General features: G+C 41.9%; 2 protein-coding genes across 3 annotated transcripts; one reads left to right on the top strand and one right to left on the bottom strand.

Annotated features, from left to right (window-relative positions):
- The first annotated feature begins 1,126 nt into the window (after nucleotides 1-1,126).
- Nucleotides 1,127-17,228, top strand: nfe2l1a (nuclear factor, erythroid 2-like 1a). 2 transcript variants are annotated; one of them, XM_044050131.1, is made up of 9 exons: nucleotides 1,127-1,184; nucleotides 3,749-4,241; nucleotides 4,943-5,134; nucleotides 10,654-10,821; nucleotides 12,721-12,789; nucleotides 12,874-13,014; nucleotides 13,108-13,276; nucleotides 13,707-14,342; nucleotides 14,556-17,228. In XM_044050131.1, exons 2-9 carry the CDS (start codon nucleotides 3,960-3,962, stop codon nucleotides 15,584-15,586), a joined length of 2,688 nt encoding a protein of 895 aa, XP_043906066.1. In that variant the 5' UTR covers nucleotides 1,127-1,184; nucleotides 3,749-3,959; the 3' UTR covers nucleotides 15,587-17,228. The 2 variants fall into 2 exon arrangements, with proteins under 2 accessions (XP_043906066.1, XP_043906067.1); XM_044050132.1 differs by lacking the exon at nucleotides 12,721-12,789.
- Nucleotides 17,229-18,735: 1,507 nt separating this feature from the next.
- On the bottom strand, nucleotides 18,736-27,219 carry cbx1a (chromobox homolog 1a (HP1 beta homolog Drosophila)). The gene is made up of 5 exons (XM_044050968.1): nucleotides 27,180-27,219; nucleotides 25,606-25,921; nucleotides 23,904-24,075; nucleotides 23,697-23,791; nucleotides 18,736-22,419 (listed from the first exon to the last, which is right to left on the bottom strand). The coding sequence occupies exons 1-5, from the start codon at nucleotides 27,217-27,219 to the stop codon at nucleotides 22,269-22,271; spliced, it is 774 nt and encodes a 257-aa protein (XP_043906903.1). The 3' UTR covers nucleotides 18,736-22,268.
- Between the last annotated feature and the right edge of the window lie 646 nt (nucleotides 27,220-27,865).

Genomic DNA, 27,865 nt, shown 5'->3' with positions numbered 1-27,865 from the left:
ATTACTGCGTGTTTGTGTCTATGTTCCGAGGCATAGGATTACATTACATTACATTACATGTCATTTAGCAGATGCTTTTATCCAACGCGACTTACAATAAGATTTGTTCATGTACCAAAATACTTTCTTTATCATAACCATGTGAGATTCTACATAATGATTAAGATAGTGTATATCATCTCTAATTATCTGGTATTCAGTCAAAATATCTATAACCTAAACTGAAATTTAACATGTGTGTTTATGTCATAAGTGTGTTTGGTCTTTGTGAATAGAATCAGTGTAGCCTTCATATGCTGTGTCCTTCATCTGAAAACCACGTCCATAAACCATCTTTGTCTTTGTTGTTTTCAAGTATTCCCTGAAACATTTCAGGGACTGTCTCCGTCCACACGGGGACCCCCAGAAACGCCAAACTGTAGATCAGTTAAAACTACTTAACAATCCTAAAAAGGTGGGTTAATCGGCGATCGCGAGCGGCATCACAGACCGCTGCCGCTGTAGTCTGTGCTCTGGAGACATGTGGACAGAAATCAAACCAAACTGTAGATCACTTAAAACGCAGGAGTCTGGTGTAGTCACTGAACGCCTCTCCGGGAAAAAAACAAGCATGCGTATTCACCTAAACCCGTTTGCGTGAGGGAGCATTCGCGTGTATACAGCAGGAGAGTTCGGAACTGTTGCCTCCGCCTGCCTTTATATTAAAGTAATCACTTCCTAAGATGTAAGCACCACGCTGAGAAACAGTGATAGAGCTCGATCACGTGAACGCCTTTCACAACATTCACGTACTGCAGCTTTAAGAACACACAGCTCGTTTTCTTAGGAAACAACTTTGACTTCCATTCATTTTGTTCAGCATAAACAGAACCAGAACCAGTTCATGTCTAACCCTGAGCTTCTGCCTCATTAGGACCAGGTTTTGGTCTCCCTGAGCACTTGTGGTCAGACAAGGTGAGTGTTTATGAACAGAAAAGGTCCTATAGAGGTGACAAACAAGAAAACACACACACACACACACACGGAGGAGTGGAAGGGTTTTCCCAGAGTGGGAGGAGTTTTCTACGTCACGACTGAGCGCTCCTTTAAAAGGTTCCACCCCCTCGTTTTAGAAGAGAAAGTGAAGCGGCGACAGAGTCACAGACCAACGGTCACAGGAGACGCGAACACACCGCCGAGCTCCGGTAAGACGACACAGTCTCTCTGTTACACATTTATATTCTTCTTTCAAGCGTTTTGTTTCTTTGTGTCACTGTGATGTGTCTTTGTTTCCTCTGCTGCTGTGTGTGTGTATGTGTGTGTGTGTGTGTTATGACACACTGTCCGGAGTGAGAGACACACACATTACATTACATGTCATGTCACACACACACACAGTTATGACGGTCATCAGCTGACTTTAGCTGATAGTGATTTGCTCACAAACACACAATAACTGCGACTGTCGTGGAAAAGTTAGCGTGGAGCAGACATGTCAGGACATTACACAGGTGCTTCACAGTACACTGTAAAAAAAATACTGTGATATAAATGTATATGTACTCTTGATGTACTTAATGTTTTCTTTGTTCAGTACATCAAAGAAATATTTGGTTTGTGGATAAAACAAGACATTTGAGGTTATTATAAGGTTTACAAACAAAACAAAACAACAAAACATTTTCTGACCAAAAAACAAATCGTCAAATTAATGGAGAAAATAATCAACAGATTCATCGATTATGAAAATAATCGTTAGCTTTATGTGGGCGGTCAGATCAGGAGTCCTATGATACTTAGAGTTTTGTGTAACCATGGCAATCATGAAAAGATTCCCATAGAAAATGAACATAGAGCGCAGATAAAGGCAAAAAGCTGTTGCCATGGTGACCTCCCTTTGTTTATTCTTGAGTTACTAATCTAAAAGTATTTTATAAATTCTATTAATAGAACATTTAAAAAAAGCATTAGCAGTGCTAATAGCAAGTCTATGAGTGCACTTTGACTTCATTGACTTTACTGCTTTCATTCTTACAGTTTCCTTCTGCGAGAGAGAGCAGCGGGAGGACAGTACAATGTTTTATGTGTGTTATTTGTGTCGAAACGTGGCCTCAGTACACTACACAGGAAATGGAACTACATGGTGGTCCGATACCGATTATTACTCGTCAATGAGGCCTGTAAGTGTCATTTGGAACCGATAAAAATGAAATGGCTTTCATGTTCATCAACACATGACATTTAAATAAGAAACTAAGAAATGATACGTTAACTGTCAACAGATTTGAATAAGCAGTGAAAGACTCTGCTGCAGCAATAAAACGCTGACACCTGCAATCTTCAATGACTGGCTTACATTTGGTTACATTTCCATTTAAAAATAATAATAATAATAATTGTGACAATGAAAATTACATTTGTTTTGCGTTTGTATGTAAATGTTACAGTTTGGCCCCCGGAAATCTTCACATTATCAAATATGGCCCTCGTTTGGACACCCCAGCTGTAAGACTTTAAGTTATTAATCCAGCTTTATCACTGTTGCTACATGATTACACCATACACCAACACAAGTCTCCTCAGTAAAACCATACACCAACACAAGTCTCCTCAGTAAAACAACACATGGCAAACTGTTTTAGATGATGAGTGAGTGTAATGCTCTCTACTGCAGGAGTACAGAGGACTATATTGAGTGCTTTTGCTCCTTTAACACACTTTTACTCAGCTTTTTAAAAACAAATCTCCGTCTCCTCCCTCCTGGCTGGCAGGAGGGAGGAGACGGAGGGAGGAGATTTTTCACACCGCACAAACACAGGCGATTGCATCATGTGGCAGCAGTGAGTAACCAGACAGTGTTATGCTGTTGGCAGCTCGTTACCAAACCCTTTCTAGAAGTAGGTCCAAGTTTCTGAGAGCGCTGCTACGAGACGGCTCTGCCCTGTCTGTCTGTGTGACTGTCTGTCTGTCTGTCTGTCTTGTCCTCCCACACGAAATGTCAAGCCTCTCGCTGCTACAGTGTGTCTGCATGCCTGGGTCACACTGACAATAGGAGACTGCAGGTGCTCGCTGAGAGCTGCTATTACTGTCAGCACCGTGTTGCCAGAGTCGCCATAATGTCGCTGATCAGTCACATAAGAGACAACTGAAGGAAGAACATGTCGGTTACTAAGTGAATAGTCAACTAATTTATAATCATTTAATCAGTTTGAATGTTATTTTTTTATTCTACAGCTTCTTAAAAGTGATTTATTTCCGAGTTTGTTTCCTAATATTAACAAAGAAATCATTAAAAGTGAGTCATTTTGTGTCAAACCACTGAATCTCATGTTCTCGTGAAAACACGGTCCGTGACCTCATCCTCTTCCTTTAAACACACCAGTGTTGGTGATAGGAGAATATTGACAATAACAATTACAACAATAGAGAGCATATGAATTACAGAAGTGGTTGTTCTACTGCTCGCATGGTGGTTCCACACTTATAGATAAAAGTCAGCTGGTGAATGTGGGTGCGTTCAGTGCAAGTAACTGCTCCATCATCTCTATAAACGTCCCCTGTCTCCAACTCTGTCAGGTTTATCTTCAAACTGGATAGTCCGTTACTTATCTGTGAGTCGGACAAAACGGGGAATTAGAAGGTTCCTCTGTGGGACTGTGCAAACAGCTTTGTCACTATGGTCTGATGTGGTTTTACTGCGTAGTAGTTAAGCATGTTTATGTGGTGAAATACTCTCCTCTCTGAACTTAACCAGTGTCTTTGTCCACAGGAAGAAGAGTTTGTGACGTCTCAAAGGAGATCAAGATAGGAAGCTTCCAAACCAGCACCTTTATATTTTACACATCTGCTAAACATGCAGCTGTGTGAGATGCATTAGAGCCAGTGTGCGTGAGACAGAGTTTACACCCACTGAACTGGTGACTGAAGAGGATCATAGACCTGTTTGGGACCGGGTCCCACCTGCTTTGTCCTCTGAGACAATGCTGTACCTAAAGAAGTACTTCACCGAGGGCCTCATCCAGGTGGCCATCCTGCTGAGTCTCTGTGGTGTGAGGGTTGACGTGGGGCTGGAGCCCTACCTGCCTCCGGCCTGGCACGACATGATCCTGGGTCCGACCTCGGCACTGACCCAGACGCATTTTCACAACCTCCGCAACCGTCTGGAGGACGGCCAAGGCCTGCACACCAAGAACGTGGACCTGGATGGATTTTTCACCACGCGGAGGCTGCTCGGCTGGGTCCGCTCTCTGGACAGACTTCAGGTAAGATACGTCAACCTGTCCTCGTCTCACACTCAGGAACGTTTACTTCAGACGTCTGAAGTCCACCGACTGTCTCCCAGCATCACTCAAGCTCATTAATGACATGTTCTCATTTGTTTTTTTAACATAAATGTTCACCTGATGATTTCATACTTCACATTTTTGTGAAGTACATTATTTCAAAGCGATATAGACTTATATGTTCAAACTTAGTTTAATAGATATTTGCCCGTGAAGCCTTCTTACTGTCACACACTGGACCTTGACGTCTACATTTTCTTTAAATCCTGGTTCCCCTGTTTCCAGTCGTGATGCTAAAGTATCTAGTATCTCGTCACCTGCTTATTTCTCTTGGAGCTATTTGCTATGCTAGTGCTACATGACATTTGGTTTCATTTACAGCAGAAACCAGAGTCAGGTGGAAAGAACCAAAAAGCCTCAGGGGCTTTTCTTGTTTTAGTTCGTTGACCACGACCACGTCCTCTCTCTGCATGGGATCCTCCTTGTTCATGGGATCCTGATCTTCTCTTATTACTGAAAGCAATCAGCAGAACTATTCTCTTCTGGTAAAAGGTTGCTCCTCAGGCTTGCTTCTGCACCAGTGATGAAGAAGCGGTGCCTGTGAGCTCTTAGAGGTTCAGTGATTGTTTCGTAGGACTGTCGGTAAGTCCTGTGCTTCATCATCATCATTTTCTCTGCAGGTTCCCCGTTCTGAGCTGGAGACCTGGCTGGTCCAGAGAGAACCAGATCCTCTTCCGATGGGATGTCAGGACCAGCCCTCTCTCCTGGAGAGAGTTCCCACTGGGATGGAGAGAGATCGAGGTGACGTGACTGTGGAGCCCACATCTGGACATGCTGCCCTGCTGGAAGAAGTGGAGGAAGGTGATAAAGAGGTACGAGGTAGAGGAGCGAGGAGCGTTTATCATATCCCGATAAATAGTCTTTAAATGCACAGTATGTCATTTCTGCCACTAGGGGGTCTGAAAAAACAATAACCATTTACATCAGCTGACGGAGCTGGGAGTGACATCATCCCTGAGTTCACCGTGTTCCAGTGTATTAGTCAGAAACTAGCCAGTGTTGGCAAAACCAGTGTCTGACAACGCTCTATGTGGTATTTTGTGCACAGAAACAACGTAGCAACAGTTAAAAATGTGATTATTATTTAGAGCTGCCAAATTTGTTTTAAAACCATTCACTTATTGTCAGTTTGAATGAAATATCAGTGAAGTTTGAATGTAGAGATTTTCTTCACATGATCACGTTCAGTTGAGCTCAGATCTCAGAACCATGCCGTGATAACAAGGGCAATAACCATGTTCGTTTATAGTTTGACAGCTTTTTATCACTCGCTGGCTCAAAGCTGATGAAATCCTGTCAAACAAAGTGTTCCATGAAGGACGTCATATGTTCAAAAACTAACGCCACTGGTTTCGCCAGATTCTAAAGGTGACATCGGAGAATTGAGATAGTGATAATGACAGTTAACTTGTTAAGAGTGAGAGAAAAAATAGCATTTGCGAGGCTGCCTGAGATTTAAAGTATGTTGCAATTATTAAAATAAGAATAGAATTTAGAAAGAAGAAGAAGAAGAAGAAGAATCTTCTGGAACTTTGAACCAGTTGTTTACCACAGTCTTCAATCTCAAACTCTGTAGAGTTCAGGATTAGTGCTGTGTTTGCCTGTCGCCAAAACTAAAGGAAATGTCATGTGGAAGAATGAGTCAGCGTTCGATGAGTCATCAGAAAACCAACCTCACCGTAGATGACCTCACCAGGAAGATTAAGCAGTACAATCAGTGCAGTCAACACACCCAGCTGCAGGAATACACCTTTAAATAACAACACAAACACGGGCAACGCAGCCAAGGAGTTCTAATCAGCTTGTTTCCTCCTTAGTAACTAAACAGTAACTATAATTCTGACTTTATATCTCATCATTTCAGCTTACTTTGAGGATGTTTTTATTATCAAGGCTAAGTTTGACCTCTTTTTTTTTCCTGGTGGAAATGGGCTTCCATAAATATGATTATTCACTTAAGTATTTGACAATATTATTGTTAATTATGAAGGCAACTTTGAAGAGGAGGGTTGCCAGTTTTCTATTTTTTATTATTCCAATCTGTTCTTATGCCCTTCTCATGGGACTAATATAAGATTATCTTTCTGGTCTGAATGAGATCATATTTATCACAATCCTTTATCCTTAAAGCTGTTATCTTAAAGGTGCTTTATGTAAGTGTCAATGCTCAGTAAGGACATACTTGTTCATGCTACACAAAGTGACTCATAACCTCTTTAACTATGACCTTTTGTCCTGCTACGTGTTGTTGAGTTTTTTTCTTCTATTCTATTCATTAGAGAGTCAGACTTTGAAAACACCTGCTCTACAATGACTTCATGTCCCTGCTTGCCTGAACTTGCTGTGTGAGTGTCTTTTATTAATGGCCACGCCTCAGACATGCCAGTTCAAGCAGTGCAGACACATGTGGAAACTGAAAATAATCTGTAACATCCATGCATGGATAGATGGATGCATGGATGGATGCATGGATGGATGGATGCATGGCTAAAGTAGATCCAGTGAGGGGGAAATGAGTGAGGCTGTAGACTGCAACATTCAGTGCAAAGTTAGGTTTCTGTGGACAGAACTTTTTCCTTTTTACTTTCTTCTATGAAAAAGAAACAATTTACTTTTAATTTTTTTAAGTGATAACACTTAAACACTTATTTCTTTTTATTTTTTTATTAAATAATTGCAGAGATGTCTGAAGTACTAGAGACCAAGACTTGAGTGGAAGTACTAAAGTATTCAGCATGTTTGTACTTAAGTATTGCAAGTAGATTATTTTAAAATGTACTACTCACGTACTGAAAGGGAAAGTAGAAGTATTGTGTTCTGTATAAAACACTACACTATTATAAATACAGGAGTATAGTATAAAAATACTCCAGTAAAGTAGATTAACCCTAACCCTAACCCACAGCATTTAAGTACTTAAGTACAGTAGTGAAGTACTTCTACTTGGTTACTATACATCTCACTCACACTCAACTGTGACCAAACAAAATGGCCCAATATCAGACACTCAGACACAACACAGGCCTGGTGTTGATAAACACACTGTCCATCCCATAGACATGACCCACATACCTCAGGTATCAGGGTCATTGCTGTTGTAAACCTAACTGACCCTAACCCTGAAACTAAGACTTAACAGGGACACACAGTTGGCAAGGACCTGTTCTCATGTCCTCACAACATCGTCGAATATGTCCTCACAACATCGTCGAATATGTCCTCACAACATCGTCGAATATGTCCTCACAACATCAAATATGTCCTCACAACATCACATATGTCCTCACAACATCAAATATGTCCTCACAACATCAAATATGTCCTCACATCGTCAAATATGTCCTCACAACATCACATATGTCCTCAGACATCATCAAATATGTCCTCACAACATCAAATATGTCCTCACAACATCAAATATGTCCTCACCACATCATCAAATATGTCCTCACCACATCATGAAATATGTGCTCACAACAATGATTTTGTAGTTGAATTTCGTGGCTGTTTTGGTACTTGATGTCCCGTCATATAAACATACACACAAAAAAACATCTAATATAATATTAGGCTCATTGCCTATTATCTGTGTGGTGATATATCGTCGTCCTTCCTCGTGCAACATGATAATCAGTACGCCAGGGCAAATATTGATATTTGAAATAAGAAATGAAGGCGCTCTAAAGTAAACAGTCCCTGTCAGTTTGACTCGCCGGGCGTTGCTGCTCAGATGAATGAGGGAAACTTATCTGGCTAAAGAAGATGGAGTTTACAGTGGGGTTATACTAAGAGATGCTCCATCCACTTTATAGACGCTTTGTTTTCTTCAGTTAAACAGATATTGGGATGTTTCGCTATATGATTGTCTCGCGACATATTACAGAATCGATGTATTGTGATATTATTGGTATGGTGGACCATGTATCGAGGTAGTCTGTTATTTACAGCCCTAGTACCGACTGTACAAGTCTGTAGGGTTTTCAATCAGTCTTTTGAGAGTCTGTGTCACTGTGGGATCACTCGCCACTTTTTAACAACAGCAAATGAGTGGATTCACAATCGTCCACGTCTGAATTATGACGCATCTAACAACAAAGCCAGTGTTATGATTCACTTGGGCAGACATAAATTTAGCATCTGTGAGCGACTGGTCCACCAGAGTCCAGACCTTAATCCTGCTGAGAGTTGCTAGGATGTGCTGGAGAAGACTTGATAATGCGACATCATCACAAACAGCCTGTTTTTGGCTCCACCCCCCTTTGGCCCTCATAGGGAGGATAAAGCGGTAGAAAATGAATGAATGAATCTTGACCTCTGACAATAACGAGATAGAATGAGTTGACAAGGTGTTACAGCTGAAGCTCACACCCAGGACACTACAAACCTGATACAGTACACAGAGATCTAAGTCCACGCTGCCTCCTCAATCTGAAAGTGAATATAAATGTGTTTTTAAATTCCACGCACGGATCGAATGGCACGCTTACACACACACAACACTTTATTAGCGTCCTTGTGACCGTCTGGCTTGTTTTGAAACCTGAGAACTTGGCTATTGCAAACTCACACACATTTGAACCGGTCAGTTTTGCAATCCCGTCTGTTGACTGCAGCAAAGCAGGAAAAAGCTGCGGCGTGCATGTAAACAAATGAAAGCAAAAGCGTGTGGTGGTCACTCGGACTGGTTCCTTATTTAGCTCTGGGACAGGAACATCACATGAACTCTTGCTTGTGCACACAAACAAGTATGTGAAGCTGTTGGAATGAGGGTTGAAGACTAAGACAATAACCTACTGTCATCTACAATCTCTCAACTGAACACCTCACTGCAGGACCTATCTCCATGTAATGAATGTGGTTAGTTTGTGCTCAGAAAGCACCTGGTTAGACCTGGTTAGACCTGGTTAGACCAGATTAGACCTGTCAAAAGATCCTGTTTTTCCCCCAACAGTGATGTCTGCTGCTCGGCAGCACACACACACAAACAGTAATTAGTCTGTATTTATATAATGCTTTTCTAGTCTTGCCATCGGCACGTAGACTAGCCGAGCCGGGATTCAAACCCTAAACCCACAAATTTCTTAAGCCATGTTTCCATCGATTGGAACTAGAGCTAAAACAATTAATCGATGAATCGATTATTAATCAATTACTAAATTAATCGTCAACTATTTTGATAATGGCTCCATTCTTTGGGTCACCTGAGTTAGACGCTGCTGTACAGTCAGCGGTAAAGATGCTGCTCTCGGTGGAAACACAAGCCTGACACAAACCGTACCATGCTGGACCAAACCAAACCATACAATGAAGAAAACACAGTAACTAGTGGACTTTGGTGTGTGCGGGTGAGAGGTTTACAGGTGGGGGGGTGGAGCAGGTACATTTCAACTATCTCTTTAATGTCTCCAAGGGACACATATGAACTACGAACAGCTGGAAAAAAAATGTACTTAATCCAATGACATAATCTGCGTAACTTCCGTGATTTTTGTTTTTTGAAAACAGGCTATCAGACCTAACTAAGGGAGCGTTTGTGTGTATACAGTGGCAGCGCTGGGGCAGTATTGTGTTTTCACTGTCGTGTGGAGCTGCCTCATGTGACAGACATTTGACTGTGTATATATATTTAAAGATTAGATTAGATTTACAGCAGCTACAGCGAGGCGTCACATGTTTGATGCTCTGTGCCACCGTACAGAAAGATTCAGTGAATCTGGTGCTCAGTTGTACTCGAGCTGTAAGGCGAGGACACACATGTGATGCTGACATATACATACTGTGGGGTGGGGTCCATACTGGCCAGCTGCTGTCTGTGGGTCTCTGGGTTTGTCTGTAAACCCACAGCCAGGTCAGGAGAAGGTTAAAGCTATTCTGAGCCTGGCTGCAGTCTCTGGGTAAAACAGGGACCTTCACATTCTATACGTACAGACTACTGTATGGAGCACAGCATACACAGCAGTGGTGATGTGTTACTTTCTCCTATCTTCTGTCATCATAACAACACTGAATAAAGACGGTCCTGTGGTTCATTGGATTTTAGAGTTTTGTTTAACCGTTATTGATTATGGTAGTTACTGAGTCCTATTTTAAACATGTTACAAAAAAAGAGAAAATGTTGAGATACACGATCATCTAAACACAAAAACAGCATTTACTACTACTTTATTTATTTTATTTTGTGCAAAAATGTAAGTATGAAGCTGAATATTTGTATGTTTTGTGAGGGTTTGTCTTATTGGTCACTTGTGCTTCACATACACAAGGTCAAAGTGTTAGAACCCAGTGTAGAGTCCTGCTTTCCTGACTCAGTGATTTTTGTGTGTGCATCCAGGAAGAAAACCATCATGTACTTACTCACAGTGGTGATGTGGATGAAAGAGAAGAGGAAGAGGGGGATGAAGAGGAAGACATGTCCAGGATGCACAGGCACTGCAGGGGGAGGACAACAGGAACCAGCCACGCTCACTTCACAGAGTCAACTCAGAATGAATTAGAAGAGGTATGACACTTGACTTTCATGGGACAGATATTTCAGGTGCTTCATACTTTGCAGATTAAGGAAAATTCTGGAAGACACGTTAAAAGTTGACATTTGACTCAGTTAATATTTTGGGAACGACACATCAGCAGGTTAGAATCTTACAAACAGCATAGAGGAGGTGCAGTCATGTTGTTTACATGTGATTGCAGCATAAAGAGTCACTGTCACCAGCGATGCTGTCACTGCATCGCCGGTTCTTGGTGTCGTGATTCATATCGGCTATTTTTTTGCTGTTTGTGAGAGATGTGTGAACATTTTCAAACATTTTCAAGATGTTTCCCTGTCTAGTCTGTGTCGCGTTGCAAAAACAATTGTCTGTAGTAAAACTGGATGATGAGAACAACACAGTTACCACAACAAAACATTTCAAATCAGTCCGTATTCAAAAGGATCATAAGTTACAGAAACTTTTTTGAGTTGTTCTAAGTATTTCACACATCTGAGGTGCATGAACGTTATATTGTTATTGAACATATAACATTACTGCCCAAGTGACATCCGGAGGTAAGGATTATGAAGTGACTGAGAATATATATGTAGTGTATCTCAGTGTTTAATCGCGTAATATAGCAACTCATTTACAGACATGTCCATAAAACCTAATATATTTTTGAATGAATAAATGAATAAAAACTTCATTATATGCATGTTGTTTAAAATATATACCGTACATGTAAATACACATTCTGCTCATTTGTTGGGAGACCCAAAATAAAATCTCCTGTAAGTGTCACATCATATATCACTGCATCTACATCTACATGCTGTCAGAGCAGCGTCACTACGAGATGTTCCTCAAAGGTATTTGGTCGTTTTGTCCAGGCTGTACAGTGTGTGTGTGTGTGTGTGTGTTAGTCGAGCAGATCGGCGTCTGTCATGTTTGAAATCAGAGCTCAGAAGCTTCTTCTGTAAACGCTAGAGCGTCGCCAGCTCAGCAGAATAGAAAAGAATGGTTGACACACTTTAGCAGCTGCACCCCAGCGTGTCTCTTACACCCACAATACAGTATCGCTCTGTGTGTGTGTGTGTGTGTGTGTGTGTTAAAAGATGACATCGTCACAAAGCTCTGGATTATTTCAGTTGATCATATCACTTATTTTTAAACAAATCAAATATGGCTCACACATGTTACACAACACAGGCTGTTGTTTTTAAGGCAGATCTGCTTCCAAGAATCAAAATCCTCTCTCACGTCACTCTCCCGGTCAAAGGTCAGAAGTGACAAGTGTTTGATTTGTGACGAGATCCAATGAAAGAGGAGAGCGAGGAAACGTTAACGCCAAGAGTGACAAAGAGAGAGATGCTGTGAATTTAGTCATTTCTCATAAACTTCCTCTACGGAGCAAACGATTGAATGACACCGGCTGTGTTAATGGTCATAACTGCACTTATTTGTGATGGTAAAATGATTTGTTGTCATCAAACGTTAAGTAATGAAACATAAATTAATTTTTTAAACACTAAAATTAAAATGCTGTACGGAAAGACAAAATAACTCTGTTTGGCTTTTGGATACAAGAAAGGAAGTCGTTCTTGGGTGTTAGTAATCTTCCTGGCAGAAAAGTGAGAGAAAAGACTCCCTACTAAGAATTCCTTTAAAAGCCGAGACAGAGATAATAGCATCCAGTTTCAGTCACGTGATGCAGCAAATGAAAAGGACAGTTGCTGGAATAAAAAGTGAAACAGAGAAAACATTAGGGGATCTCCAAAACTATTATGATTCATTATTATCAATACAAAATGTAGTACTTTTAGTAGTTGTTGTGATTTCATGTTCCATATAGAAACAAAAATATATAACAGAGGAAGTTATAAGAACTTTGTTTCCTTTTGTGTCGTTCTGGATCTTTTCCCCAGACTTCTGTGTCTCTTCAGGAGTGTTTGAGGCTGTTGGAAGAAACCTTCCCCTTCACTGAGGAACAACAGGTATCACCACAGCCTCATCTCCTCTCTCACTCTGTCCTTTTAGCTTCGACTTGGACTTATTTGAGTGTCTTGTCTGTGTCTCAGTTGGGTGATGGTGAAAGTAGAAGGGGAGAAAGTCGACCCCAAGAGAGGGAGCCCCTGCTCTCCCCCGTTCTCACCACTGAGAACCCCTCGCTGGACATGGAGCTCCGCTGGCAGGACCTGTTTGCTATCATGGAGCCGGGGGTAAGTAGGAGAATGTGACGAGATGAAATTTCATCAAGCAAAAATAAAAAAAATTATGAGATGGTGACTGTTTTTGCATCTTTTTTTCTCCAGAACACAGATGTTGACATGACATCATCATTTGACCAAACCATGGATTCAAATCCTTCTGGTACTCAGGGCATCCAGTCTGAAGCTCTGAACCAAAACTGTAACAACCTTGTAAATGGCCTGACAGGTGCTGGTCAAGAGGTCCAATTCATGGAGTCTTCAATGCAGCAGGGTAATTGAAATCAAAATCTGAAGTTTTCTGACATTAATGATCGGTCCCTGACACCGGAGACTGAATGTCAGACTGACATGTGAATGAAACCAAATCTCACAGCCTTCCCAAATAGGCAGAGTTGCCCATTTGTCTTGGAGATGGATTTGTTGTCATCATGTCGTGAAATTACATACACAAGCGACGCGGTGACTTTGAAAACATCTTGTCGAGAAACTCCAATGAGCAGCTACGGGATAAAAGCTCAAGAGAGAAACAAGTTTAACCATAGTAAATAACACACATATATATATATTGATATGAAAAATGAGTTCTAATGACATGGACCCTCCAAAACTTTCACATAAGGTCCAATCATGTTCTCAGTGTTTTATGAACGCTCATACCAAAGCCTACATTTATATTTTTTCCATCATGTCTTTCACTCTAGGTTTCCTGTGGTCTCCACGCCAGCCGGAGCGAGAGCCGCCTCTGCTTCCTCTCACTCCCAGTGCAGAATTAGATGACTACAATTCAACTTTAAGCTCTATGGATGTTTTGAATACAGTGCACCATCCTCCAGATCACTTGGATGTCTTGGGAGAGGAGCCTTCAAAAGAGTTCTGCTCGGGTAACTCAGGTTCCCTCAATGCCAACCTGCTAACACAAGATGTGGATAACGTGGGAGGTGATCTCTTCCCTGAAGGAGGCCTGGCCAACTTGGATGTCAACTTTCAGTTACGCAGCCTAACACCTTCCAGTCCTGTCTCATCGCTAGAGGGGAGTGATATGAACCAGAACCTTCTGATGGCTCCACCCAGTGTTTTTCTGGTTGGTGAGGAGGATGTTGTAGATGAAGATTATCTCCCTGACCAACTCAGTGACCTCCTGGAGGATGCTGCCATCCTGGATGAGATGAGATTGATGGACCTTGCTCTGGAGGAAGGTTTCAGTCCAGAGATGGCAGTCAGACTGGAAGAGGAGGGCTACTTTGGCTGTGAAGTAGGTGGCAGAGATGATGACCACTCAGTCCCTACTCGTGAGGCAGTCACAGAAGACCAGAGTCAAACAGAAAGACAACCACAAGGTAACACATGAGAAGGCAACACTCAGTTTACTATAGTAACTGCATTTGACTAAATGTACAACTTTGCTAACCTGAGTGAACCCACACGAGGCTTCCAGACATTTGAATTTGCTCTGCAGACGTTTGCACCTTTTGTTCAAAAATACAAGTAATGCTAACACCAAGTCCTTACTGTAGCGTAAACCTTGACCTTTGCTTGTTCCCTTGTCTTAGATGCTGATAATGAGGCAGACTCTGACTCTGGACTTTCACTTAACTTCAGCTACAGTCCAACTTCTCCATGTGCTTCTGAAGCCTCCTATTGTTCCTCCTCCTCCTCCTCCTCCTCTTCATCAACTTCTGCCTCATCTTATATGTCAGGTGTAGAAAGCCCCTTCTGTGAAGTCAAGGATGAAGATGCTGAGGAAGGGTTGTCTGATTTGAATATGGAACTGGACATAAACATTAAGCAGGAGCCAGAGGATGAGGAGGAGATGGGGGCAGTAGGAGGAGTTTATCCTGAAGATTTTAAGAAACTCTTCCCTGTCAACTATGACAACCACAAGCTCTTAAATGACATGCATTGGATGGAGCATATTGAACATGATCACACGTACAACCAGCCCCAGTCCACCATCTCCTCTCCACCTTTGGACAACATACCGAGCAAACACACCAAATCCTCCCCACGACATCACAACCGCAGGCCTGTCCACTTCTCCACCTCCTCCTCCTCCTCCAGGCACATGTCTGAGGCCAGGATACGGAGCAGAGACGAACGACGTGCACGAGCCTTGAAAGTCCCTTTCTCCAATGATCTCATTGTAAATCTGCCAGTGGAAGAGTTCAACGACTTGCTGACGAATTGTCATCTTAATGAGCAGCAGCTTGCCCTCGTCAGGGACATTCGACGCCGTGGTAAGAACAAGATAGCAGCCCAGAACTGCAGGAAGAGGAAACTGGATGTGCTATTGGGATTGGAAGATAATGTGTCTGGTTTGAGGCGCCACCGCATGCGGCTTCTCCGAGAGAAACAAGAAGCCCTGAGGAATCTGCAGGAAATGAAACGCAGGCTGGGCAACTTGTACCAGGATGTCTTTTCCAGGCTCAGGGATGAGGAAGGACGGCCGCTGGATTCTACAGAGTACTTTCTTAATTTTGAGCATGATGGTAGTGTCATGGTGGCCTCACACCAACAAGAAACATGGATGCCACTGAGAGGAGAAAAAACAAGCAAGAAACAGAGGAACAACAAGAAGAAGTGAGGATGTGGACCAACCAGGAATATCCTCGGAGGAGAAAATAAGAGGTTATATGAAGCGTTACCCTTTAGGTAATGATGCAGTGGATTATGGGGACTGTTAAATCCTGAAACCCCTTCATCAGCTAAGTCTCTGGCTGTTGTTTTGAAGAATAATTGGTTGATGGTTTGGGAGGAAATCAAGACACAAGAAAAGGTTCTTTGAAGGACAGCTCGATTGTCCTGATGATAGAAGACTACCTTTGCTCCAGGATTTGTTTCTGTCCACTCTAAACCATACACTGGAAATGGACTTGAAGCCGACTCGTCATAGGTTCAGTAACACTGAGGTAAAGCTGCGCTGCTAGTGCAAATGAAAGAAAACGATGACCTGGGACCAGCATTTAAGTTCTGTGCTTATGCAAAAACCTGCTTTCCTTACGTCAGCTGTGTTTCCATCATGGTTTGGTTCAGTTTGGAACAGTACGGTTCGGTAAAGCCCTGGGTCAGGCTTCAGTTCTGACTGAGAACAGTACCTTTACTTGGCAGACGAGGCAACGCGAGGTCAGGACAAATGATGACATTGAGCGCGACAAAACAGAAGATTCTGGTACCCCAAGGGAAGGGTGCCAAATAATGGAACGTTTGGGGCTGGTTATTTTGGTACTATTCCCAATGGAAACCCCAAAAACATATGTGCCGTACTGTGCCAAACTGAAGCACTCCACTCGATGGAAACAAGAGACTGGAGAAGTTTTTGAATAAGGCTAGTAGCAGGCCGATAGCAGGTCGATAGCAGGTCGATAGCAGGCCGATAGCAGGCCACTCCAAAGATTGAGACACCAAAGTTGCAGGCGTCACTAAACTGACTCAGAAGAACAAGTCATTTGAGTGGTGGCACATACTAGTAGAATACAGTTTTAGGAATTAAATAAGAAAGCACCAATGTAGAGAGGCATGGTGGATAATAGTGGATCATGTGATTCAGGGGTGAACACAGGAAGTGATGAAGAACTTCATCTATGTTGTCACCCATTCACACATATGGCATTTTACTGGCATCAGAAACTGAAGGAGTAGAGAATAAACTACTATTGTGAATATTTAAGACTTTGTGGATTTGGGAATGACAAACTAAACTTTTTTTTGTTCACTGAAGAATGACTCATTTTATATGCATAGTTTATAGTTTTCTTTTGGCCATGAAATGAAAACATGAGGGTTTTAATTGCGATGGTTTTGTATTTTTACACGTGTGTCTGTGGAGCTGTGCTAATCCTATTCGCCCTTTTTAAACAAGTTGCCATAAATCTTTGTACAAACTCACCTAAATCAGGGCTCTGATAATCACATGACCTGCGGGCCAGTGCGTGTCTCGTCTGGTCAGGGGTCAACTGTTCGGGGGGATATGAATGTAAAACGAGATCATGATATTCCATTATGAAATTATTGATGATGCACATAGAACTCATATATCAATATGAAGTGGTGGACTGCATGGAATCAATTGGGGGCTTGCAACTTCTCTTGCAATCGACCTCTGACCTCTATGCAAAACTGCAATGACCACTTTTGGGAGGTTTATAATATATGCACCACACGTGAGTTTTCCCCAGGTGCTACTCAGTGTGGCTGCCCAGTGCTCCTAATTCTAGGATGGGTCAAATGCAGAGAAATAATTTCCCTAAGGGGATTAATAAAGTATAAGATTTAGATTTATATGACATTAGTGTGCTATAAATTAGATATAAGGTTTGGGCAGACGGGTAGCTGCTCTGTTTCTCCAAAATTAAGGCCACGGGAGAATCTGAATGGATGTTAATTGAGTGACGTGACATCAGGAGTATCTCAGTGGCAGCCACTTACATGATATTTTATAAAAGACAAGAGAAGAGAGCTTGCATAGGACATGTAGGATCATCCTTTACAAAAGAAAAGCAGATGAAGCCGCATCACAATCCAACACGGCAGCGATTTGCCATCGACTCGACCGACGAGATGATATTAATATTAATAAACTTATTTATAGAGCACTTAACATGGAACATTAAGAGAAAAGGCTGCTGCAATAATCATGAGGGACACGTCACTCATGGCATTATTACATAGCATAATTCTCAAAGACATTTTCTATCGAGATTAAGGGAAAATAATTATTTACATTTACAGGGCTCCCACATATTTTCACCAATTAATTTCCAAGGTTTTCCATAATACAGTATCTGACCCACCTTCCATGACTCAACTGTAGTAGAGGCTCTTACTTCAACACACTAGCTCTGTCACAGGCTTTGTAGCAAAAATGGAACATGGAATTCAGAGTGGAAAATCTTAGTCATCTGTTGTTGGAGCTCGACTCCAAACTCAGAAGTGAACATAATGCATACTATGCGCATCATGTCGCTCGGAGTCTTACATCTGATATATTTGAAGTTAAAAACTTTTGCAAAATATTAAAATCCAAACAATTTCCAGGCCTGGAAAAGTTTTTAAAATCTCCCAGGAATCTTCAGACGTGGAAACCCTGTATAAATTATAGTGAATAGTTTTCAGTCCGCACGTCACTCCTGCACTCCGTCACTCCAGTACATAGAACTCAATAGAAATCATCCGTATCAAGAATTGGCAGCAATTTGACTTCTGACCCCTTAATGCTGATAATATCCATAGACAGTGTTGGAGTCATTACACTAACAGAACGTATATTTTGAATTTCTCAGTAACAAGCACAGCCAAAACAAGTGAGTAGTCACTTTCTCCCAAATACAAATAGAACATTATAACTCATTTTCTATGTGAAGCACTGTTCTGGCAGGTGTTTGACCTGAATACCTCATTTTAAAAATCAAATGGCTACTATGTGCAAGTGGAATAAAGCGGTTTATTATGCCAAATTTATAAAGACAAAAAAACCTGTGTGCATGACTCACAGCTTATTTGTTGTTCAGTGTTAATTCATTTTGTGTATATGACCATTGTTGCTTGCTGGTATTCAAGGACTTTGGACCTCATGTTTTTGTAATAAAATATTAAAAGATGTTTTTCATAAAGTAAAAAACATTTGTTCATGTTCACTTTGTTTCTACCACCAAACATGGAGTTCTTTGTAAATGAGATGATTGGTTTTCTTTTTGGGCCAATAAAAAGGATTTTCAAACATGACATTACAAGTCGTTATGAAAACAAACAGAAAATAAACTTTATTGTCCAAAACAGACAAAAGGAAGATCAGCCATGACAGTAACATTCCAAAAGAAAAAACAATATACAAGCAACAAGACAACACGAGCTAATCAGCTACACACTGAGAAAAGTCTGGAGAGACAAGACAGAAAAAGCTAACCTGCAGACCTGGGTAACAGCTCAGTCGATCCCTTCTCGTCAGTGTTAAAACAGGGTAGTCAGAGTATACGGCGTAATACTGGTGTATATAGTGATGACAAAAGAGTTTTCCTTACGCAACAATGCTAAAAAATAAAGCTCCACTACCTTAGAGTTAAAAAAGGAACACAAATGACTTAAAACGAGGCATCAGAAGAAGAAAAAGAGCTTTTCTGGCTTTGTGAAAATGCATATACATACACAATGTACGGTCACGTGTTGAACTGAATGAATCCTTCACAAAGGATCGCTATCGTTGAAATGATTACTAAGAAAATGGAGTTCAGTACTGCTGCTGTGTCAAGGGTTGGGGACGTGAGGAAAATGTAAATGTGCTCTGGCACTAAACGAGGCCGCCGCCCACAGCTAGCAACTCACAGACGAGAGATTTCAACTCGCTAACCACCGGGTCAGCTAACGGAGGAAGCTACATTAGCTTTAATACAATACGCTTGGAAATGAGTACAGCCGGGCTACATTCGATGTGATTACACAAGTCATGCTGAATTCAAAAGCTCTATCCTATTGTACATTTGTAAATATCAAGGTGTGTAGGACAGAGGACAGTCTGCGAGCGGGAGGAACGACGACGGTTCATCCCGACTCGAGTGTCGCCCGGCCGATCCAAGCTAAAAGAAAACACACGCGCTGCAGTGTCATGGTGAGTCATGATAAGAAAAGAAGAGCGTGCGTGGAATGAAGATGATTTTGTTTGGTTTTTTACATGCTTTCATTAACCGCGTAAACCACAGCTGAGTGACGGAGCAACAGTCTCACCAGGAAACACCTCGACGACAAGGACGAGGACCTCCCACCTCACGGCTGCCGACGGCACAGCGCGCGCACACACACACACACACTGCTGTTCTGTCCCGTACAGGACGTTCACAGTATGTTGGTAATCATGGATACTCAAAACCGTCTCTGTACCAAAAATGACAAAAATAGGTGTAGTGTTAACTGGCCTGAAGCACGGTGCAGGTCAGTTCCCACACTGACATCGTGTGGCGCTTCTCCACGATACAGTCCCAGCACTACTCGACTCTCGGCGGGCGGGGTCGCCACGGCACGGCCAAACTGGCGTGACGGTGTTTTACACGCGACACAAACTAGTGACAAGAGCAAAGCAGATGTTTTGAGCGTCACTGAATCATTAGAATCGGTTCTTTAAAAAGATTCCTGCATGACCGGAGCACAGACTCCGTCTGAATGTCACTGAAGTGAAATACAGCTGAACGGGTTGTGATTCTGCAGATTAACACACGTCTTCAGGATGTTTAAGTCTTTTTAACTGATGTACAGTTTGATTCCTGTGCTGTGCGCTCATGACTCTTCCAGTGACGACACTCTCCGACAGTCGCTTGGAACCTCACCAGAGCAGGTACCAACAAGAGCACCAGGTACCAGGTGCTATCACTGATGGAAAAGGGGCCGAGCGGTGGTCGAACTGTATCACTGAAAGCTCCATTATTGTTTTACTACACATCACAGCATTAACAGTCGTCCCTGACAACATGTTTGATCACCAGCTGTCACTTTGACATCAGCACAACAACACTTCAAACACGAGAATAAAAAGGGAAATTGTGATCACAGCCTCACCAAAGCCAATACAGAGATGATCGTCACACAAGAGTCCGATGACATTCACTTTCTTAGCAAAACCAATAACGTAAAGACATTTTAAGACTGCCTTAAACCTGTTTCCATGCAGTCCAATAAAAGAAAACAATCTTATTTTTCTGGTGGACAAACAGTTTAAAAACATATCTTTGGCTTTGTTTTGTTTTTTGTACTTTGACAGGTACATGACAAATGTGCCAATACAGACTTGATTGGAAATAAATCTACAAATACAGCTGTGGCCATTTTATCAGTGAGGACTGATACAACTGTTTTTAAAAAATTCAAACATTGTAGTTATAAAAAGATATATAGCACCATGTATATACTGTCCAAACAAGACTTTCCATCTAATCTAAATGTCAAAGGACGTGTTTGACTCTCACCTGAAGACTAACTGTGCCCATCACTCAGTGGATTTTCCAGCTGGTGTCACAACACGCGTCTACGCCATCGGCCATTTTGACCAACCAGCTGTGGATCCGCGAAAAGAAATGACTTTAAAAAGCAACCGTTTAGGATTCAAAGCCGTCACAGCGACACGGACGTGAACTCAAGTGTGTGCTTTCACTCCCCCGGCTGCGCTGCGACAGGTCAACGTTCAGTGACGACCATCGCGAAAAGAGCACAACACAGTAACTCAGGGTTGATAAAATACTTACTCACCAGCTTTTCTTTTAAAACATTCAAAAAAAAAAACAGGAAACAGAAGAGGACGAGATGCAGAACCGTCAAAAAGTGGAATGAAGGGGAAAATATTTTTACAAACTGACTTAACACACGACAACAAGACACTGGCTGGTTGGTGGCCATGTTGGCTGAGAGGACAGACAGGTGGGTGACTGGTGGGTCTACGTGAAGGCTTGTAACCCTAACTCCTCAATAGTCAGCGCAGGTCAGAGTGAAATGGAGGCGTTTGGTGTCTGAGAGTTTCAAATGAAGAACAGCGGCACGTCATGATGACAACTCAGGCGGCACTAAGAGAACAGACACTGAAGGAGACAAAAAAGGATTCTTGTCCATTCTTCCACTCCTCTGTAATACCTTCCCTCTCAAAAGACGTTCCCCTCCAGTGTTTTCTGACAAAAAAAGGGGAAGTTTGCCATCTCCAAACCAGCCATGATCCCACTGGCCGCTTCCACCCTCTCATCGGGGTCGTACGGGACGTCGCAACGAGGGAGGAGAGACAAACTTGCCAGAGTGGAACACTCGGGCCTGCTTCTCACAGAAGCGGGAATGTAAAAGAGGTAGCTTGACAGCTCGCGCGGTTTTTTTTCCCCTGCATTTCCGTCACCGAGCACTTGTCACCGATTGTACAAAAACAAGACAAAACACTTCCCTGCGTTGGGTTTGTAACCTGGAGAAATCGCAGCGGAACAAAGGCACCCACTCCCGCCGGGTGACACGTCCTCGGTGAGGGACGGAGAGCAAAAGGTGTCAACGTACCTCTTTTACATTTTCTGCTGAGACACCAGTGGGAGCATCTTTTGAGGAAAGCGCGCTCATCTCCTTCCAGGGCAGAAACAACAAACGCCTTCTCCTCCGTCAGCTACAGTGGCAGCTTCTCTTCTTTTCTTTTTTTTTTTAAATCACTTTCTCTGCCAAAGTGGCTGCTAGAGTCGAGTAAGTTGGACAACAGTTCACTAGCGCATTGTCGATTTCCCGCCCTTACACCTCCACACTCCGGCTCCTCCTCTACTCATCTAGTCCTTTTTCTCCTCCTCTTTCTTCTCCTCCTCCTCTGTGGGGTAGGAGTGCCAGGTGAGGCGCTCCTCGTAAAAGGAGATGACCACCTGGGGACATTTGACATTGGCCTCCTTGGCCGGGACAAGGTCGGCCTCGTCCGAGTTCTTCCTGTTGATTTTAATTTGAGAGAAAAAAACGTGATAAAAAGGAAAGAAACAATGTGGCAAATGAGAACATGAACGGTGGAGGGAGGTGAGCTTTCACCCTCGCTCACCTGAGCAGCGTCAATTATCGTGTTGTGTGAGGAAAGAAGACAATGTATCAAATCTATATGTTGACCCGCTGCTCTAATTAATGCACACTAATGTTTCCATTACATGGTCCTGGCACGGCTCGAGTCTTCACAGTTTAGTTTGTTTACCGTTACTATAGCACCTGCTCAATGTGGGCGGAGTCATCACTGCACGGCCGTGACTTTGTTTTACACGCGACTCACAAACGAGTGACGAGTATAGCAGTTGCTTTCAGTGTAACTGAATCATTAAAATCATTCACAGATTTGTTCATGCGTTTTAACTGATGAGTACCAGGTACCATCCCTTATGGAAAAGCAAAAGAACGTGCCGAGGCGAGGCGTGCCAGGACCGTGTGGTGGAAAAGCAGCATATGTCCACAATGTAAAATAAGGTGTTGCGGAATATCACACTATCAGAGCTGTACTGAAGTAGGGCAAATAATAATATCCCAAAAGTTTTGGGGCATTTAGATGACAATTGATTTTTATTGGTTAAGTCAATAATTGTTTGACAGATTATATCACTGGACACAACGTTTGTTTCTTTAAACTTCACCATTCAACTACAAATGATAGGACTTATCTGTCTGAGGTTCAGCGGTCACTTCATTATGTATACAAACATGTGACCAAAGACTTCCATGTACAACATCAAGCACAACTGTTGTACTGGTTTGGAATTCATTGTCCTCATGTCAGTAACCGTGGGACAAATGTCCACTGTTGAACTCGGCGTAAAAGGTAGTTAGATATTATTTACTTATTTTTTCTCTAAATAAAGTGACCTAGCACACTTTACTCTGCTTGGGTTGTTCTGAGGCTACACCTTTTAACTGTGGCTTTATTTGTTTTTATTGTGTTTTATTGTATGGTTGTTACTTTGAACCCATGTTTAAGGCTCTCCTAATTTAATTTGTCTGTTTTAGGTGCATTTTATTTGCCTCGTGTGAGCTTTTATTTATTATTCTATACAACACTTTTAAGTTTTAAGTACCTTCAAAGACCTTGAATGTTTTTTTTCAAATTCACAAACTTTCAAGGATTTCAAGGACCCATGGGAACCCTGCTTTAAAAGATGAAGGTTGGTTTGGACTACAGGACAAAATTCCACCACAAAACATTCTGACTGTCAGATGACTGATGGACTCACCACTTCATAAGGAACATCAGCTCTCCACTCGAGTCTGTCGCTCCAATAATCCTCTCTGGCTGCAGACCTCGACCAAAACCTCTGGCCTTCTCACCCTGAAGAAAGGAAGTAAAACGGCAAACAGTAAATAACACAATAAGAAGTAGATAAAAGTTCAGCATAGATCAATATTTTTGTGGTCTGAAGCAGTCGCCATCATTCGTTTACCTCGTCCTTCTTCCTCTTATTCCCTCTCTCCTCTGAGTCTCCCGAGGCATCGCTGGAAGCTTTCCTCTTGCTCTCCTTCTTTTTCTCCTCCTTCTCTCTGTATTTCTGCATGAACTCTGCGATGAGGTCGGGGCAGTCGAGGTTCTCCTCTGGCTCCCATGTGTTGTCCTCACTGGCGATGGTGCACACACACACACACACACACAGTAGATGTTTTAGTTAAACCCGGTCTGTATTAGTGTTGTCATGTTATTTAAATGTCATGTGAAAAGGATCAACGTTCTGTCGTAAGAGAATCAGTTTCTTGGTGTTACCAGATATGCTATTCAAGCTTTATTGAATTAATCATCCACTTCTTAAACAACTGATTCAATCAGTTTGAGTGTATTTTTAAAAATAATTAAAGTAAGCTCTCAGAGTATTTTCTGGTTTCTTTGCTCCATATGACAAAGCAATCGTTAAAGCAGATGAACTTTGGTTTGTGAGCAAAATAAGTTTGGAAAATACTAATCAACATTTTGTGGACCCAACGAGGAAAAATTCATCGGATCTTATAAAAATAATCATTTGTTGTAGCCATTCAAACTATGGCTAAAGATCGAGCTACACCCCAAATTCACACAAGCAAATCTGGAATCAAAACGGCTACCCAGACTTTGGAATCATATGGTGTTATGGGGTTTTTTCCCCCTACACAAGAGGCCTCAAACTCAAAATGACCTGGGGGCCAGTGAACTTCTAGGCTGGTCAGGACGGGGATCGAGCACCGGTCAAAGTAAAAATAGTTCAACCGTTTGGACAAAATTAACTTGAAACTATATCCGTATAATCCATCACGATACCGCAAATTTAAAATATCCAGGATGATGTTGCTCACCCTTTCAAAGTAAAAGTGTTTGTTTTGATATACACTTCCCACAAAAAAGAACACATTTATGATGCAAAATGAATCTTTTAACAAGCAAAAACACACAAAAATAAAATAGAGTTATTAATAATAACATGTAGACAATTGTATTCAAAACACTAGACAAGATTATATACAATTAAATGATGAATTGAACACATTAAACAATGCAATTAATGTAACCTAATGTATTATTATCATACAGTTTTCAGGATCAAGTAAATGCAGGGCCACAGGACATCGATTGGAGGGCCACATGTGGCCCACGTGGCCGCGAGTTTGAGACCTCCGACCTACACATTCATTTTCATCATGAAAATGTTTTCATTGTTAACTATATATATCATTTATTTAGAGCTGCAACTAACGATTATTTTCATAATCGGTTAATCTGACAATTATTTTCTCGTTTAATCGTTTGGTCAATAAAACATCAGAAAACTGTGGATCAGTGTTTGTCAAACCTGGAAATGATGTTCTCAAATGTCTTGTTTTGTCCACAAACCAAAATGTTTCACTTTTAATGATTTCTTTGTTATCCAGAGCAAAGAAATGAAGAAAATATTCACATTTAAGAAGCTTAAACAATCAGAAATCTTGTTTTAATCATGAAAAAAACTTGATTATCGATTATCAGAATAGTTGTCGATTGATTTAGTAATCGATTAACTGTTTGAGCTCTAATATCATTCCATATCAATAGAAAGTCTTACAGATATTGTTATTGCGACATGAACAGAGGAACACTGTTGTCCTCACTCGACAGGTGACCCCGGGTCTAATGTGAATACTCACTCTGAGAAGCCCTTCCACTTCAACAGAAACTCCACTTTGCCCTTCACCACTCGGCGTTCCAAAACCTTCTCCACCACATACTCTTCCTCTTCTTCCTCCTCTGCTGGAGGTGCGGCAGGTGCTGCCGGTGCTGCAGGTGTTGCAGGTGTTGCTTCTGCTGTTGCTGTTGCCACCACTGCTGCTGCTGGTGCTGCTGCGGCGGCGGGGGCTGCTGCTGCTGCCGCGGGGGCTGCAGGCTGCGGCTCCTCCTCCTCGGCCTTCTTGCCTTTCTTTGCTGCTACGGTCGCCAGCTTGACGTCTGCTGAGGGAGCCTCTGCTGGAACCAAAAGGAAAAGACGATAAAATAATAAGTCTGTGTTATTATGTTTGAGCACGGTTTAACAAAGCGGTTTCCATAGTGATGACACGCTGCACTGCCAGCAAATCATGGACACATTTGTGAATGAATAGGGCGGCAGCAATTTACAAAACAATCTTTTATCATGTTCATTCTTCTCCCTGCCTGCACATCACTCTCTCTCACTCACACATACACACACACACACAGCCAATAATCCAACAACAACAATATTTAAGGACAGTCAGCTTAATCTGGAGTTTACTAGCAGTCAGTGTCATACACGCCTGTGTTCAATCACACCTGCCCAAAATGAATGTTATGAACATGTCATAAATATTGAAGACCTCTCCTGCACTCAGCTTAGATGACCCTAGTATTAGCAAAATTAGATAAAGGGGAATTCCAGTATTTTTCACCTGGGCCCTGAGTGTGTATATGAATAGTACTTTTACAATTGGTCCAGCGGATTGCGACAGGCGGAGATGGCTGCAGTAACCAGCACCAGTAAAACAGCACCAGCCTGAGTTAACCAAACCTACTGTACCTTGGTAATGTTGTCAGACTCTTACAATAACAATCCGAGTCTTTTAGTGGTGAAAACCAGCACTTTTTATGGAAATTACTGAGGGTGGCGCTGTTGCCTCGTGAGATTAAGCTGCAGCTATTGCCGCATGTCACGACTGCTGCCCGAGGCAATCTACATGACCAATTATGAAACTTTTTGTAAGTACTATTCACATGCACACCCACGTTTATAAATCATATGGCCCAGGTCAAAAAATACCCCTTTAATTCTCCTTTAAGATGGAGCGAGAGATTTTTGTTTCGTTTATTTAAGCCCTTCCGCAGCTCCACTCCAATCACATACCCTGGTATACGCAGTAGAACAATATTGCTTAGATTTTTGGTTCACTTTTAAAGCTGATAACAAGGCACGTCACCACCTGACATCAGGTGACAGTTCTGAGGAAGGCAGAAGACACCGAAACTGGTCAACAAAAAGAGAAAAACAAACCAAAAAACCAACTTCAAACAGTAGACATAATGGCCACTAGAGGAAGCGTGTGTACCACACCGTTTCATATCTTTGAGGATAAAATAAATGATTTTTCCACATATTTTAAACAGAATAATTAAGACTGATAGATGAATAAAAGGTGTATGAACTGGTATGTTTATGTTATCATCCTTCCAGAGTGATCCAAATCAGATCACATGTGGACAGCACTGATACAGGTCTGAATGAAGATCACAAAAAACACAGGAGGAGGCATGCGTCTACATTCCTGAGCATTCTCGTCCTTAAGACGGATCAGAGGCCACCCTCTTCACCTGAAGACCTCTGTCCCGCTGTACTTTTCATTTTTCATTGTATGTATTTTTTCAGGGATGCACCGATTCCCAGTTATTCGTGGAGTTTGACCTGCCGATACCGGTTTTAGCCAATTCCGATTTCATTTTTTCAAACCACTTTACAGAAAATCAGCCAATTCCAGTCACCGGCCGATCAATCGGTGCATCCCTAATTTTAACGGTTAAAATCTTTCTTCGTGTTCCAGCAGGAGGAAAATATCTTTGATTCACTCCTCACTGTTTTAGTCGTTAGTTATATCGGGGAATCTTTTAGTGTTTGCCCATGTCAGATAATACATTTTAATATTAATATTTAAATAGAAATGTTGCAAGAGTGCATTTAAATACATGGTGGAGAAAGCCAAATTTGATCTCATGTGGTCTAAGAAAATGCACCTAAGATACAATTTGATGCCAGTCGAGAAGAATCAAATCAAAAAGAGCCATCATTCCAGCTGTAACTTGATGCTGCATTTCAATGTGAGAAGTCCACCTGGAAACAATGCCCCTCCCCCTCAATCTACTCAAGACCATCTTATTGCAATGGTTCAGTGAATGGCGGTGATC

Source organism: Solea senegalensis, linkage group LG19, assembly GCF_019176455.1.
Source record: "Solea senegalensis isolate Sse05_10M linkage group LG19, IFAPA_SoseM_1, whole genome shotgun sequence".
Classification (NCBI taxonomy): Eukaryota; Metazoa; Chordata; class Actinopteri; order Pleuronectiformes; family Soleidae; genus Solea; species Solea senegalensis.
This window is presented reverse-complemented; position numbering and strand designations above follow the sequence as displayed.

Bases quoted from the DNA above. Each gene is read 5' to 3' on its own strand.
- nfe2l1a (XM_044050131.1), top strand. From the start codon at position 3,960: ATGCTGTACCTAAAGAAGTACTTCACCGAGGGCCTCATCCAGGTGGCC. The intron at 4,242-4,942 runs GTAAGATACGTC...TTTTCTCTGCAG, and splicing joins GCTCTCTGGACAGACTTCAG to GTTCCCCGTTCTGAGCTGGA. The intron at 12,790-12,873 runs GTATCACCACAG...TCTGTGTCTCAG, and splicing joins CCTTCACTGAGGAACAACAG to TTGGGTGATGGTGAAAGTAG.
- cbx1a (XM_044050968.1), bottom strand. From the start codon at position 27,219: ATGCCTCCTCCTGTGTTTTTTGTGATCTTCATTCAGACCT. The intron at 25,922-27,179 runs GTATCAGTGCTG...TTTTGGTTCCAG, and splicing joins TGTGATCTTCATTCAGACCT to CAGAGGCTCCCTCAGCAGAC. The intron at 23,792-23,903 runs GTAAACGAATGA...TCCTTTCTTCAG, and splicing joins ATAAGAGGAAGAAGGACGAG to GGTGAGAAGGCCAGAGGTTT.